At 42.2% G+C, this 17601-nt stretch overlaps 1 protein-coding gene across 2 annotated transcripts in view; it reads left to right on the top strand.

The window, feature by feature from the left end:
* LOC115141117 (raftlin) overlaps positions 1-16338 on the top strand; it is a 66792-nt gene extending 50454 nt beyond the window's left edge. For both annotated transcript variants that reach the window (XM_029679765.2, XM_029679764.2), the window contains exons 8-10: positions 7469-7572; positions 11463-11538; positions 12259-16338. In XM_029679765.2, the coding sequence (XP_029535625.2) occupies positions 7469-7572; positions 11463-11538; positions 12259-13011 (933 nt within the window). In that variant the 3' untranslated portion in view covers positions 13012-16338. The remainder of the gene's footprint in view (positions 1-7468; positions 7573-11462; positions 11539-12258) is intronic.
* Positions 16339-17601: the final 1263 nt, after the last annotated feature.

Genomic DNA, 17601 nt, shown 5'->3' with positions numbered 1-17601 from the left:
GTTATACTATACATTACTTGAGATTTTATGAAGTGTTATACTTAAGTGATAATGCCCAAAAAGCCAATATTTGGAGGATATATTGGCACGGTGTTGTTTAAAAAAAAAAAGTAACGCTTTCTACGTATTCCCCAAGGTGTCTACAGCATTGTGACGTACCTTCTTAAGGATGACGCAGAATATAGTTCCCATGCAGGAACATCAATCAGCGGAAATTTCAGAGAGACACCTATAGTTTTTGATAAAACTCAAACTTTCATTAAAACACACATTCAAGGTATTGAATTAAAGCTACACTCGTTGTGAATCTATCCACCGAGTCAGATTTGTAAAATGCTTTTCGGCGAAAGCATGAGAAGCTATTATCTGATAGCATGCACCCCCAAAATACTGCAACGCCACTTAAAACGACAGATTTTGCGGTAGCCGGCGCTACCCAAAACGCAGAAATAAAATATAAAACATTCATTACCTTTGACGAGCTTCTTTCTTGGCACTCCTAGATGTCCCATAAACATCACTATTGGGTCTTTTTTTCGATTAAATCGGTCCATATATAGCCTAGATATTGATCTATGAAGACTGTGTGATTAAGGAAAAAAATAGCGTTTTATAACGTAACGTCATTTTTTTTTATTAAAAAAGTCGACGATAAACTTTCACAAAACACTTCGAAATACTTTTGTAATGCAACTTTAGGTATTAGTAAACGTTAATAAGCGATCAAATTGATCACGAGGCGATGTATATTCTATAGCTGTACGTCTGGAAATAATGTCCGGGTAAATCTCAACCAAAATATCCGGTCGGAGACCGGAAGAAAGGCGCCGCCTTGCGTCCGTTTGAAACAAATCGTAGGCAAATGAGAAGACTGTTGACATCGTGTGGAAGCTGTAGGTATTGCAACCTCGGCCCCATTTAATGTCGTTCACGTTTAACAATGTGGCGCATGGATATATTTTCCCATTTTCAGTGATCAGATTTTCCTGCACTTTTCGATGAAACGCACATTCTGTTATAGTCACAGCCGTGATTTAACCAGTTTTAGAAACGTCAGAGTGTTTTCTATCCACACATACTAATCATATGCATATACTATATTCCTGGCATGAGTAGCAGGACGCTGAAATGTTGCGCGATTTTTAACAAAAAGCTGCGAAAATGCGCATGATCCATAACAGGTTTTAACGCATTTATGTTGAAGAATAGCCGTAAGTGGTCACATGATGGCTCCCAGGGTGACTCTGTAAAATACAGAGGTAGCCATTACTCCAATCGGTCCTACTGAAAAACGAATTGTCCCGACGGATATATTATCGAATAGATATTAGAAAAACACCTTGAGGATGGATTATGAACAACTTTTGCCATGTTTCTGTCGATATTATGGAGCTAATTTGGAATATTTTTTGCCTTTTTCGTGACTACAATTTCCGGGCGATTTCTCAGCCAAACGTGAAGAACAAACGGAGCTATTTCACCTACAAAAATAATATTTTGGGAAAAAATTAACTTTGGCTATCTACCTGGGAGTCTCGTGAGTGAAAACATCCGAAGTTCATCAAAGGTAAACAATTTAATTTGATTGCTTTTCTGATTTGTGACAAGGTTGCCTGCTGCTAGCAAGGCATAATTCTATGCTAGGCTATCGATAAACTTACACAAATGCTTGTCTAGCTTTGGCTGTAAAGCATATTTTGAAAATCTGAGATGACAGGGTGATTAACAAAAGGCTAAGCTGTGTCTCAATATATTTCATTTGTGATTTTCATGAATAGGAATATTTTCTAGGGATATTTATGTCCGTTGCGTTATGCTAATTAGTGTCAAGCGATGATTACGCTCCCGGATCCGGGATGGGGAGTCACAAGAAGTTAATGCGAACTCCTGTTCGTATAAGCTGGTATAATAGCTACACCAACGTATTGAGATAAACTTTTGTTATTGACCAAATACTTATTTTCCACCATAATTTGCAAATAAATTCATTAAAAATCCTACAATGTGATTTTCTGGATTTTTTTTTCTCATTTTGTCTGTCATGGTTGAAGTGTACCTATGATGAAAATTACAGGCCTCTCTCATCTTTTTTACGTGGGAGAACTTGCACAATTGGTGGCTGACTAAATACTTTTTTGCCCCACTGTATATATATAGAATAGAAGATAGCATTGTTAATTTATGGTGTAAGGCTAACAAACCGCTAATCGCTAACAGTCATGCTAAAATGCTCATGCATTCCAATGCAAAATGCTAACTGTAGTGCTAGCGGGAAGCGCGAGCTAGCTAACAAGCTCAACACATGGTAATTGTACACAATAAACCACAAAACTTAGCTCCACATAACATGACACAGATCTCAAGGCACTTACGTTTAGATGCACGCACAATTAAACATCATTCATACAGGGATTCAGTCCACAGTAGGAAAACTTCAGCAGGAGGGAAAACTGTGGAAGTGCTCATCAGGATGGAGATAGTACGTTTCTGACATAGACCAACTGAAACTGAAGTCCCGGAAATTAAGGCTGCTGATAGGCTGAACAAGATGTGATGATAAGTATTTGGCGTGACCTTGGCCAATAAGATACTAACAAAAGTGGGGGACCTCTGAATAGGAGGCTAAACTACCCGATTTAGAGCTAACCATAAAGGATGGCTAGAATCAGCTGACTGAAGCTGGCCATTTTAACAGGTGTCATCGGTCAGAGGGCCTCTCATGTTAACTTGTAGTCTAGACTCTAGTTCTCCCAACATTTGTCTGTCATGGTGCTATGCTTGATTTATATGATGTAATGAGCTAAAATATGCCATCCACCCTATTGGTGCTGCCCGATTTGAGCAGCCAATTAACATGCAGTGGGTGTTGCAAAATGTTGAATAGCCAGAATAGACTAAATTATCATCTCTGTCAGATGAATACCTTGTATCTACAATTCTGCATGTATTGAAAGCAGTAACTCCCCTCAATTAATTCTGAACAATTCATGACATTTCAGGACCAAGAACATGGATTCAAAATAGCTTCTGAAGTTTCATAATTTTATGTTCATTAATGAGAAAATGTTGCCGTTTTTTTCCATTTCCTGAAAAGTTTATGTTTTGGAGATTAGTTTTTCATTCAACAGCACCAATGGGTCTTGGGGAAATTAGTAATAACTTGCATGACTTTTTAAAGATTATCTAAGCATAGATATTGCTTGTTATTTGGCTTTTTACTGAAATATTTATTTGAACACATACTGGTCAAAAGTAAACCAAGGCATGTCAATAGTCATGTAGCAGCAGGTGTGGCAGGGAGACCACTGAAGGGATCATTAAAGTGTATCCTTTGCCAATGATTTATTTTTCCTCTGAAGCCGAGGTGAGACAAGCTGACCTATATACAGAGACCAATTTTCACTTTCCCTGCATGAGTCCACTCCTATGGTCAGACTAGTTTGATGAGGGATGTGGAAATTATGCTCATGGCTTGTGGATGAGGAAGTTCCCAGAGAATTCTGCTCACCGAAATATGTGACTAATAATTGGTTGACATCTAGGCTAACTACAATGGTTAAATGTCAAAATGTTGACATATTCTATTGAAACTATGTTGATTATTATTACTCTTATTATTATTATTATACTGTATATGGTGTGATTAGTCTTCATTACAGCTGTTGGTTTTCAAAAATGTTCTCAGTCTCTCAATGATTGACATGCAGAGTAGGGACTTTTAAGCCTCGTTTCAGGATACACTGTCCATAAAAATACAATGAGATTGTGGTGGAAGAAGTACAGCCCGGTCCAAAGACAAAGTGATAGCTAGAAGGCTAGAGGAGTAGCCTAGATCATTTCCCTGGGCTGATAGACCAGACTACGGCCTGTAAAAACATGAAGGTACAATTAGACTTATTGCAAAAAGTGAGCGAAGTATGTCAATTCTTCTCAAATAGAAACGGTTGAGAATTACTTCAAAACAATAGAGCTCTGTTTTCGTTCCTCCAACTCTTTGTGAACTCAACACCACCCTGCTAGTTTTACTCTATAACACGGTTCTGTTTTCAAATCTTAGCCCCTACCTCACTGTTCTCCACTCTTGATAATGTAGCCCTTTACCACCCTAGCTTGCTTCCTACCCTGTTTTTATATATAGATTATATTTAACACACAAATCAGAAGACAGAGTTCCCCGGGTTCCGTTTCTCATGTGCTGATGCAGCAAGGTGACCACGGTGAGATCAGGGTGAGGGAATCTTCCAGAACATGATTCACTCAGTCGAGTCTCAGTTACGCTCAGGAATGAAGAGGGCCATTAAACAAAACTTATTTCCCAATTTACTTTGCTTTTATAGCTTTGAAAATGTGTCCATTTCTGGCAGAGGTTCCAACACAAACCCTAAAACACAGCTCTCACAGCTCTGGATATTCAGAGGGATGCTGGGACAGCAAATGCCAATGTAAATAACAGTTTCAACAGAGCCCTCTCTACCCTACTGCAGTGTTTCTCGAACAATGGGTCCTGGCCAATTCTCACTGGCTTGTGGCTTAAGACTTGATTGTGAGGCCTCCCGGGTGGCGCAGTGGTTAAGGGCACTATTACTGCAGCGCCAGCTGTGCCACCAGAGAGTCTGGGTTCACGCCCAGGCTCTGTCGTAATCGGCCACGACCGGGAGGTCCGTAGGGATATCCTAGTCTCGTCGCGCACCAGCGACTTCTGTGGCGGGCCGGGCGCAGTGCGAGCTAACCAAAGTTGCCAGGTGCACGGTGTTTCCTCCGACACATTGGTGCGGCTGGCTTCCGGGTTGGATGCGCGCTTTGTTAAGAAGCAGTGCGGCTTGGTTGGGTTGTGTATCGGAGGGCGCATGACTTTCAACCTTTGTCTCTCCCGAGCCAGTACGGGAGTTGTAGCGATGAGACAAGATAGTAGCTACTAAACAATTGGATAACACGAAATTGGGGAGAAAACAGGGTACATTTTTAAAAATAAAATACAATCTGTTGGTTTGGGACCCAAATGTACTGTAGATGCCCGTGTAGAACTACAAGGTGTGCAATATATACACTGCTCAAAAAAATAAAGGGAACACTTAATTAAACAACACAATGTAACTCCAAGTCAATCACATTTCTGTGAAATCAAACTGTCCACTTAGGAAGCAACACTGATTGACCATAAATTTCACATGCTGTTGTGCAAATGGAATAGACAACAGGTGGAAATTATAGGCAATTAGCAAGACACCCCCAATAAAGGAGTGGTTCTGCAGGTGGTGACCACAGACCACTTCTCAGTTCCTAGGCTTCTTGGCTGATGTTTTGGTCACTTTTGAATGCTGGTGGTGCTTTCACTCTAGTGGTAGCATGAGACGGAGTCTACAACCCACACAAGTGGCTCAGGTAGTGCAGCTCATCCAGGATGGCACATCAATGCGAGCTGTGGCAAGAAGGTTTGCTGTGTCTGTCAGCGTAGTGTCCAGAGCATGGAGGCGCTACCAGGAGACAGGCCAGTACATCAGAAGACGTGGAGGAGGCCGTAGGAGGGCAAAAACCCAGCAGCAGGACCGCTACCTCCGCCTTTGTGCAAGGAGGAGCAGGAGGAGCACTGTCAGAGCCCTGCAAAATGACCTCCAGCAGGCCACAAATGTGCATGTGTCTGCTCAAACGGTCAGAAACAGACTCCATGAGGGTGGTATGAGGGCCCGACGTCCACAAGTGGGGGACGTCGGAGAACACCAAGATTGGCAAATTCGCCACTGGCGCCCTGTGCTCTTCACAGATGAAAGCAGGTTCACACTGAGCACATGTGACAGACGTGACAGAGTCTGGAGACGCTGTGGAGAACGTTCTGCTGCCTGCAACATCCTCCAGCATGACCGGTTTGGCGGTGGGTCAGTCATGGTGTGGGGTGGCATTTCTTTGGGGGGCCGCACAGCCCTCCATGTGCTCGCCAGAGGTAGCCTGACTGCCATTAGGTACCGAGATGAGATCCTCAGACCCCATGTGAGACCATATGCTGGTGCGGTTGGCCCTGGGTTCCTCCTAATGCAAGACAATGCTAGACCTCATGTGGCTGGAGTGTGTCAGCAGTTCACGCAAGAGGAAGGCATTGATGCTATGGACTGGCCCGCCCGTTCCCCAGACCTGAATCCAATTGAGCACATCTGGGAACATCTGGGACATCATGTCTCGTTCCATCCACCAACGCCACGTTGCACCACAGACTGTCCAGGAGTTGGCGGATGCTTTAGTCCAGGTCTGGGAGGAGATCCCTCAGGAGACCATCCGCCACCTCATCAGGAGCAGGCCCAGGCGTTGTAGGGAGGTCATACAGGCACGTGGAGGCCACACACACTACTGAGCCTCATTTTGACTTGTTTTAAGGACATTACATCAAAGTTGGATCAGCCTGTAGTGTGGTTTTCCACTGTAATTTTGAGTGTGACTCCAAATCCAGACCTCCATGCGTTGATACATTTGATTTCCGTTGATCATTTTTGTGTGATTTTGTTGTCAGCACATTCAACAATGTAAAGAAAAAAGTATTTAATAAGAATATTTCATTCATTCAGATCTAGGATGTGTTATTTTAGTGTTCCCTTTATTTTTTTGAGCAGTGTATTTCTTTTCAAATCTGACATGTGCTGTGGTTTGTCAGTGAGGGCAGATGCAGAGGAGATGGAACACCACAAACACACTTCCTGTGTGAGCAGAGGCGTTAGCGCATGTGTGCGTGCGACGAGAGTGTGTCTTTAACCCAAATCTCATGTGCACTACACTGTCATACCAGCGAACAATCTGACAGAAATGCATGTATTTTGCTATGCATCATACATAGTTCATCATCTGTTGTCAAGAGCTTGGGTAATCGTGGATCTTTTCATGGGGTTTTAATGGTCTATGTGTTTATGCATGCATACATTTATGCGTGTGTGTGCCTGTCTGCCTGCGTGTGTGTTTTCATACGTTGGAATTTTGGGTAAAGATTACTTGTCATGCAAATGGGCACAGTTATTGTCATAATTGTCATTTTTGTTAAAATGTTTTGAGCATCGTAATGCATCTCTGAAAAATAGCTACGACAAACCTAATGAGTACAACCCAGCTTTGGTAACACCCCCGTCTCAAAAACCTCTTGGAACTTTTGGAAATTAAGCTACTCCCAACGGTGCCGTTCTGCTCGTAAAATGATTACTAACTTTACCCGCTTCACGTAAAAATGAAAAACTGCTATTGAGTCATTTATATCTACTTGAATATGAAGTTGAATCCCCCCTTCTCTTAAAATGAATATGCATTATGACTATTATGATCACTCTTTTTGAAGTTCACAGTTATTGTCTATAATTGTCAGTAATAGGATGAAACGATAATTGTGCCAGCCCTACTCGTACTTGTGCTTGTGCGTACGTGTATGCATGCGTGTATATAGTGTTTGTGTATGACTGGAGTATGTAATATTCATGTGTTTGTATTCTCTCTTTAGGGCTTGCAGGTGAAGACAGACTATGTTCCCCTGCTCCAGTCTCTTGCCATGTACGGCTGGAGACTCACGTGTGTGCTGCCTACACCCATCATCAAGACCAACAGGTAACTACTTTCACCTTCCAATACACACTCTCACTAATGTTGAGTTAGGGCCTGAATGACCACCATATCTCCTGGTTACCTAACTCTGGTATCGATTGGTCAACCTGATTAACCCTCTGGAGATTACATTGCCTTCTCTTTGAGTTCAAAGAGCACCCATCTCAGCCCATATCACTGGTCAATTAACAGCTCAACTTAAATGGATTGTGAAGTCAGTCAGAAGAACTCGAACAAGGTTGTTCAACGAAAATACTAACTGGCCCCAATTGGCAGGTTCATACGTAACAGCGTGTGGTGCGAGACAGTTTAAACCCACAAATGTGTGTAACTGGAAAATCCCTTCAGAGAAATGTAACGGTTCTTCTGCTCAGCCTCTGCTGACTCATTCATCTTATATGAGGACTATGCACGCACACATTCGCTAGCAGTCAACAACTCAGTCATCTATCAGCAGCCACAACATGTCTTCCAAGTCTCTCACCTGAAACCCCACTTTACACAGTCACAAGCACAATCACTCATCATTATCACAAGTCAGAACACGTCCAATCCAATGATATGTACCCCTTGCATTGATCCTTGAAGAATATAACTTGTAAATAAATATCTTGTGAGCTTAGTTCAACTGTCGTACCACATCAGAACCCAAAATGTTTCACTCCCATGTTTGTAAACAAAGTAAAGGCAAACAAACTGAACACATGGTTAAAACTATCATTTTAATATCATGGATGGTCCTTGCATCCATAGAATTTGAGTGGTAACATTTCTCCAACCCCATGCCCCCGTTTTTGACTGAAACCGTGGTGGGGAGAACACTTTGTTATTGTTTCAACTACTGATTGCCGCTAGTGGTCAGAGTTATGTGTTGTGTCACGCTTATGTAGACTCCAAGTATATGCTTAGAGTTCAACACGGTTGCAGTTATATGTTTCCCTTGCGTGACCTTGTCTCTGGGGGTCGTGTTTGTGACCGTTCCGGAGCATAGCTGATTAATTACCGCTCTATTTTCGTCCCTTGTTTTTTTCATCACTCTTTATTTGTATCCCTCTCTCTCAAATTGCAACAACACAACAGCGCAACATGGCTAATTAATCAGAGAGCCGGCCTAGATACAACACAGCAACGCTCATTTCTCTCCATCTCTGAAACACTCGTCTCTTTGTGCACAGCAACGGTAGCTGATGACCCATTTCAGATTAGCTTCTTCATTACACTTGTATTATGTTGACTCTTCCATTTTTCCACAACTATATTAAAGCTAATGCACATTGGGATACTATCTGAGGATGAGCAAAGTGCACTTCTTCCAATGGGGTCTACATGGACTCTGATCTGCATAGGCCTACGTACACACTAGTTAGCATCTAAAGTGAACATCCACCGGGACTCAAGGCTTCTTTAATCAACGTAACATCAATGTGAAGGTGCACGTGGTAATGTGCAGCATATTTCTGCCACATGAAACATGTTACGTTTGGTGTAAATCTGATGTTTGGACATCGTAACTGTTTTAAGTAAATAAGTAAGTGCTTCATTATACCGTTATAAATGCTTAACGTTACACTACAGAAAACATGAATAAAGCTGAATTGAACAACCACAGGTAACCACTAAACATGATACACCAAGTTCCCCTACCACTGTACCAAAGAAAGTCTTGTTGCTGGTATATGAAGTTTCTGTTCCAGTACTGCAGACACTGACAGCTATGAGAGGACTGTAGCAACAAGACACTGACAGCTATGAGAGGACTGTAGCAACAAGACACTGACAGCTATGAGAGGACTGTAGCAACAAGACACTGACAGCTATGAGAGGACTGTAGTAACAAGACACTGACAGCTATGAGAGGACTGTAGCAGCAAGACACTGACAGCTATGAGAGGACTGTAGCAGCAAGACACTGACAGCTATGAGAGGACTGTAGCAGCAAGACACTGACAGCTATGAGAGGACTGTAGCAACAAGACACTGACAGCTATGAGAGGACTATAGCAACAAGGCATAGACAGCTATGAGAGGACTGTAGCAACAAGGCATAGACAGCTATGAGAGGACTGTAGCAACAAGACACTGACAGCTATGAGAGGACTGTAGCAACAAGACACTGACAGCTATGAGAGGACTGTAGCAACAAGACACTGACAGCTATGAGAGGACTGTAGCAACAAGACACTGACAGCTATGAGAGGACTGTAGCAACAAGACACTGACAGCTATGAGAGGTCTGTAGCAACAAGACACTGACAGCTATGCGAGGACTGTAGCAACAAGAGACTGACAGCTATGAGAGGACTGTAGCAGCAAGACACTGACAGCTATGAGAGGACTGAAGCAACAAGACACTGACAGCTATGAGAGGACTGTAGCAACAAGACACTGACAGCTATGAGAGGACTGTAGCAACAAGACACTGACAGCTATGAGAGGACTGTAGCAGCAAGACACTGACAGCTATGAGAGGACTGTAGCAACAAGACACTGACAGCTATGAGAGGTCTGTAGCAACAAGACACTGACAGCTATGAGAGGACTGTAGCAACCAGGGGCCTGTAATTCATCCGCTCCGTTCTACTTTAATGGGCTTTTTCTTAGGACTCCGGTTGGCTTTTCCGCTTTCATTCAGCAGGAAGCTGTCGGGCAATATGACAGGCTGGAAAATAGGGTAAGGAGGGAGGGATGGGAAATGGGGGTGGTTTAGATAGTAAGCCTCTACAGGAGATCTGGAAGCCCATTTGATGTTGTGGGGAAGATTTGTAGCCAGCGCTATACCGTTGTCACCCTATCATACATTTCCGTTGTTCTTCATATGCCAAGTTAAGGATCCAGCTTAACTCCAAGCTGCTTCTTCCCCATGTGTATAAGAGTACATATATTTTAACGGATGAGGGAGTCCGAGAGAGGAAGTGACAGAGAGAGCGATCTGGAGAGGGAGATCAGGGGAAATACAAAAGAGAGAAGGGAAAAGGGAAAGGACAGAGAAAGTCTACATGAAGCTCACAGAAGAGGAAGAAGCAGAGAAGTAAAGTGAAGGAGACAGATCGTTAGAAACAGCAGGCTAAAGTAAGAAACAGAGTCGATACGTGCATTTCGGATGGAAAGATGGAGAGAAGCAGAGAGAAGGTTATGCGTGTGAGATGGAACGAAGAGAGATGAACAGGAGAGAGAGCAAGCACGAGAGACCGGAAGCCCTCTGATGACAGAATCTCCTCGGTGGATTAGTCTGTCTGTCGTCTGTACTGTATGGATTATCCATAAATGAACACAGAGTGTGACATGTGCATGGACAGGGATTATTTTGGAGAGGTTTATGAGGACAGCCATGTTTTGGGGAAACCAGTAAACATGGTATCTTTCTCTTGGTGTCTGAACTCTCTGCTAAGCATAGAACATATTCACATGTACATACATCATTTCTCCAAATTCTTTTTTGGTTTCTCGTGTTAACAAGAAAGGATAGAAAGGGAAGAAAGCAGAATTATCGAGGTTGACCACTGCTATGTAACTCACATCTGTGGTAGATGTCAGCTATTAATATAGCATCAGCGCTGACCATACTAGTCACACAAACCATTATAAGGTCTACCCTGGAGTGTGGATTCCTCCCCCATGTGGAACTGGAGCATTATAATACAAACTGCATTTTCCATTCCTCTCTTCCTTGCTCTGAAATGACCCCAAGTATTTCTAAAAGAGCTTGTGGCAATCTGATTTGTGTGACATGGATTTCTTTATCGATGGTACAGATGTTGTTCTCTACAAATAAAGTAACAATCAAGAAAATGGCTATGGTTTCCAAAGTTATTTGTATTTCAGTTCTAATTATATTCTCTCTCCCTCCCGCTCTCCAATTTCACCTCTACCTGTTATCTCTCCCTCTGCCCTAGTGATGGAAGTTTGGCCACCAAGCAGGTCGTTTTTCTTCAGAGACCTGTCCTTCCCCGCAAGAGGGGGGACTCCAAGGTGTGTGACCTCTCATTATGACCCCTCCTAGTGTTTGTCTTATGCACATGTGGGTCGACTCGCAGCTTTTTCACTAGCCAGAGCAGCGCTCCAAGGCCAACATCACCCCTCACCATACCACACTTCTTTTTGTTTTCACAGAGATAAATATGCACACTGCCGGTCAAATGAGAATGAACCCCTTTCTTCCTGAGATATGAGCCATTCTGTGGTAACCACGGCAATGCATGTTGAGAAAGAACTTTCCATTTGACCCTAGATTGTACTGATATAACCTCTAGATTTGACCTTTGTCCTTTGTGGAATGAATCTGTGTTGATATTGTCTGTGACCTGAATTTAAACTCTGGTCACCATTGGCAACCAAACTGATGGGCAATAACCCTGGCAGAGTGGGGCAGAGAATGATAATGTGAATGTTTGTGTGCAGGAAACATGCTGTTTGCCTCAGTATACTGTAAGTCTCAGCTAAAAGAGGGTCAATGGAGGCAATCTCAAAAAATATTACCAGCCATATGTTCTTGTTTGGTCTGTACCCCTGAAGGCACCAATCAATTCCCTTGAAATTACCATTTCATTCCCCACAATGAGAATCGTTTTAATTTGTTCTTTCCAAGTTTGCTATTATGTCCATTTCCAACAGTCTGTCTGTCCATCCTTAACATGGCCAATGGAACAGCAGTTTAGAGAAACGTTCTTACACAAACATCCTGTCTTTCAGAAACTGATATTCAAAAGCAAGTCCAACAAGAACTCTGTTAAAGACACGTCAAAAAACAAGAAGAAGAAGAAAAACAAGCAATCGGCAGCAGAGAAAGATCTGGAAGACTCCAAGATTCTTGACGATGGGGAAAAGGTGCTCAAAGAGGAGAGCAACGTGAAGGGAAACAGGGGGAACAAAAAGGAGAAAGCGAAAGAGGTGGAGGTAGAGACTGTGTGTAAAGAGGGTGAGGCTCCCTGTGAGGTGGAGGAAGAGAAAAAAGTTGAGGCAGAAACTGAGGAAGGGGTAGAAAGCGGGGTAGAAACTGGGGAGGAGAGAGTTGGAGCTGCAGGAACAGATGACAAGAGCGACAAAGAGGGGAGAGTGCAGGAGGGAGAAGAAACAGGGGCAGAGACTGAGGAGGAAAGAGATGGAGAGAGGGAGATCGTGGAAGAGAAAGAAAATGGGGTGGCAGTTGATGATGAAACCGAAACTACCAAGGGTTCAGAGGTGGAGGTGGAGACCAAAGAGCAAGGGCAGAAAGAGGAGAAAGGGGGAGGAGCTGAAATGGAAGTGAAGGAAAATGGGGTTGAGACTAAGGAAGAGACAAATGGAGGGGAAGAGAATGGAGAAACTGAGAATGTTGACTTGCAACAAGACCCAGCTGACCAGGATGAACATTTAGTGCAGGAGGTGCAAAAGGCAGTAAAGGATGATGGACAGATCAAATTGACCAATCAATGCCCCGAAGAAAGTCAAAGGTCGGATGTGTAAACCTCTTCAGACCACAGCAGAGATCACACCTAAGGGTTTTCCTACCCATCAATCATTTACCTACAAAACATCATAACCTGAGATAGGGGCTCCACAAAGTCACCATTACCCCCTGGAACAGCCTAAATTGCTGCAACATCCTCCTACCATGTAATCACTCTATCCTCTGCAGCATCTCTCCACAACGGACACATCTCTACCACAGATGGACACACACCAGTCTCTCTCACAGCCTCAGACTGATCCTATGCCTACACATAGTGAACGTACATAACTGAGAATGATGCGCAGGATACTAATGTACGAGAGTCACTGGATATAATGGACAAATTGATGGAACCAGTGGGGCTTGGGTCTGAAGAAACACAGACTTTAACCAGGCAAACTCGCTTGTCCTTATTTGTACAGTACCATAGTGGTACAGTTACTGTATGTCACATGGGTTTAGATGAGGAGCACTGTGGGAAATGTAGTGGCTGTTGTTGCGACAGGCAATCCAATGCAAGGTGAATGGAACTTGATTTACTTTTAGCACATAATGTAAAGTACTACAGATGATGCTGATAATCACTTTGATTCTTATAGTAGGTATGATGCATTCGCCTTGCATTCCGAATGTGTCAATATCCAAGCCAAGTCAAGGGTTTGATAATGGAGTAAATCTCCATTGAATGTGTGTGGGTGAGTGGAAGTGAAGTGTGATGAGAACCAAACATGGAAATGTTGAGTCAACTTTGAGAGTTTACACACGTTTGATTTTAATAGCTTTTCCAATCAATGGTCATTAAAAAGTACTTGGCAAGTATGAGGGCAAGGTTATGAGCTGTGCCACGACTGGGTGTTCAAGATAGAAACGGAGCGCAGAAGAAGTAAAAAAAAAAAAAAAAAAATGATTGAGCAATTTGGAATAGCTGTGTTCGAATTGCCATTTTCCATTGACTTTGCTTTAGTATTTCACCTCAAGCTTTTAAAAGCCCCTCTTGACGGTGTCATTTCTGACCATACCAAAATCCTAATGTAGTCTTTCAAGGTGTCATGTTGCTTTCCATTTGAAAGTGGTGCTGCATCGATGCTGTGTGGAGAAATCATTAACCGCCTAATGGACGTTGTCAGTGGGGTGTCAGTCAAGTCATACATTTATAATGGGGGTCACTTATGTGGCTATTGACAGTGGAAAACCTCACCTCGAAAAATAACAAATAGCACTTCATTTGAATTGTGATTTTCATAGGGATTGATTTGTCTTGTGCTGCAGTTGCTAAGCAAAGTCTGTAGAAACCTGTATGTTTACAGATGAATATAGGCTTGTCGCCGTTTTGTAGATGTGGTAATTTTCTGAATAAACCGACTGTTCTGAAATGTTCATCTCAATGGCAGATGTATTGTATAGAATAGAATTCCAAACTGTGACCAGGATAGCCTTATTGTGATACTGGGCCTAAATCGTCAAGTACAAATGTCAGAAGTTTCAAGGTGGTTTCAGTGTTATAGCCTGAGAGGGTTGCTACAATCAGTGTTTGAAGGTAGTATGAGGGTAAGTTCAGTGTTCTCTGTTTTAGATTTGAACGGGAGGTAAGGAATTTGGCTTTAACAGGTGTTGTTGATTTAAAGGGTAAGTTTCTGTTTTTGATTTGAAGTTAGGCTCGGTGTATTCTGTCGTGCTAACGCTAGCTGAAGTGTGCTTTCTAACGCTCATACTGGAGCTAGCTACCTCCTTAGGCATATTGGGGATTTGTAGCTATGGAGTCGTCATTGGCAACTTTTCCCACCATATGGTCCATGCTGTAGGCGTGAGGTCATTACTAATGGCCAAGTGGTCAGAGGTCATGTTTGAACCATATTTGATGGATTTTCCACCGCTGCTACTTGTTCAAGTAGAAAGGAGTTTGCCCACATGTCAAATAGCAGATTTGATATGAAGTCAGGATCTTTTATTTTTATTTTGTGATATTATCTGTGGTATTGTTTTTCTCCAGCGACACTTCGCTTTAGGCGATTACGAGCTTTAATAAGCACTTGTTGTATTCAACATATTTTATTTAGCTTTGTGGGTCACAGCTAGAGAGAGAATATAAATGACTTGTCAGTTTTAATATTTGTGTGACTAGGACGAATATGAGTAAGAAATGTAAATCTAAAACACCCCTCTGTGATAACAGTAGAGATTATCTGGACCTGAGACAGATTTCCCCATTGGCTTCTTATCAAGTCATTTTTTCTCTTTAGATTTAAACAAATCGCTTTTTGCCCGGATATAAGATCACGTAGGACTGTCATATTTGCTTATTCATACATTGTTTATTATGTGTTCATCAGTTCTGTTGTTCATACCAATTTGAGTCTTTTTTTTTTATATCTGTGATCCTTGTTCCTTTGTATATTATTTTACAAGAAGACAATACTGCCTGTTCAAGTACAATGTACATCAAGTTATGGTAGGAAAGTGTGGAAAAATACAGCCAGGAACTATCAGGTGATCTCATCCTTTACATCATTGTATTTTAACACCTACAGCATTCCGGTAGGACACCGTTAACATGGACAACTGTAACCTCCACAGAGTTGGGTCAAATGACACCAGGTCCTGTATCCGTTTGTATTACCTGGGGGTTCGTGAACTCCATGCCCTCATCTCTCGTGATAAGAGATGATTTGTGATTGTACATTTGCTCAGCTTTGACATAAGTAGACTCTGGGGAGAGTGGGTAGGCTACATTTTTCCTGATACTGAAAAACAAGGATATGGAGAGAAGGTGAAGCAGGATCTGGCACTTCATCAGTTAAATGATGCTGAATGTTGTTTACTTACTCTTCCTTGACGATCCCTCATCCTGTGACTAACTAACCTCAGCCTTGTCTAGAACAAGCGCCTCCAACCCACTCATAGAAAAAAGGTCATCTACTATTTCCTGTCTTTATGTAACCATAATTGTCTAAAGCTCAGCAGTCAGTGGCAGTGCAATTGTTCTTGATAATGCTGTGCAAAATGTGTGTTCCAGGGTTCATTTCCTGTGTGTTATGATGTGAAATGGACAGATTAGAAATGACAGAAACATGATACAGTAGGAGGGCAATCTCTTTATGTTGTCACTTTAGCTTGCTCGTGGCCTCTGGAATTGTATTGTTAGGTTTCATCTCCGATGTTGCTGTTTTCATCACCTGCGCTGCCATTTTGAATGTTGAGTGTCTTTGGTCATCGGCTACCGTCATGCACTGCAGTCTTTGTAAAAACGAAGGTATTCTTTGTATTCGCTTTTCATGGAAATGTCCACATCCCTACTGTTCATGACTGTACAATTTGTATATTATAAAATTATTTATATTTAATGTGCACCTGTGGTGTTTTATGTTCCTAGGGGAATTCTGAAAACCAATGCATTTTGCCATGTTTGGGGTCATTCCTAAACTCAAATCATTACCCAGCACTACACATTTCGCTCATCAGTGGTCTTTCAATTTTCAAGTCTCTTGTAAAAGCTTTATGTGCAACCTTCAATGTCTTAGATTCCGTAAACACTCAAATGCACCATTAGACTGTAGAATCACACGGGTGGTTAAACATGACATTGGCCAGTGAGAAAAACAAGCTGAGACATGTTTTGTTCAGGTTCAGCTCTAAGGGCCCAATTCACTCTCAGAAAATCTATTCTTTTTAAAAATGTATTAAGCACTTCTCGGTAGTTGGTATCCATACTTACCGTATGCAGGTGTGTAACAAGCTTTGCAGGTGTGTAACAAGCTTTTCAGGTGTGGCTACCTTGCACGTACTGACTAAATATAATTCAACTGCTGAAAACACTCCCACTTGCTGGCCAACAGATTTTGTCGTGGAGTTTTCATTCGGAAGGGTTTTCAGTACATATTTCTAAAGCCATCCCATTAAATATGGTGTACCTTTAATTCAAATTTTCTTGACAGACAGTGAGTGTACAAAAAATTGGGAACACCTTCCTAATATTGAGTTGCACCTCCTTTTATCCTCAGAACAGCTTCAATTCATCAGGGCATGGACTCTACAAGGTGTCAAGTGTTCCACAGGGATGCTGGCCCATGTTGATTCCAATGCTTCCCACAGTTGTGTCAAGTTAGCTGGATGGCCTTTAGGTGGTGGACCATTTGAGCGTGAAAACCCCAGCAGCGTTGCAGTTCTTGTCACACTCAAACCGGTGCGCCTGGCACCTACTACCATATCACACTCAAAGGCACTTAAATATATTGGTCTTGCCCATTCACCCTCTACATGGCACACATACACAATCCATGTCTCGATTGTCTCAAGGCTTAAAAATACTTATTTAACCTGTCTCCTCCCCTTCATCTACACTGATTTTAGTGGATTTAAGCAATTTCCCCAATAAGAGATCATAGCTTTCACCTGGAATCACCTGGTCAGTGTCATGGAAAAAGAAGGCGTTCATAATGTTTTGTACACTCAGTGTAATTGAGAGAATTGGTTCAGAATGGGGATTAATGAAAGAGCCATCTTAATACACACATATTTATCTCCTTCCCACCACCAGTTAGTAGATTTTAAAATACTCTGATCTTGTGTATTATTTAGGGTTAGGAAACGATTGTCATTTATATTTA

The sequence above is a fragment of the Oncorhynchus nerka genome, linkage group LG14, assembly GCF_034236695.1.
Source record: "Oncorhynchus nerka isolate Pitt River linkage group LG14, Oner_Uvic_2.0, whole genome shotgun sequence".
NCBI lineage: Eukaryota > Metazoa > Chordata > Actinopteri > Salmoniformes > Salmonidae > Oncorhynchus > Oncorhynchus nerka.
Note: the sequence above shows the minus strand (reverse complement) of the source record. Positions and strands in the feature narration are given on the sequence as shown.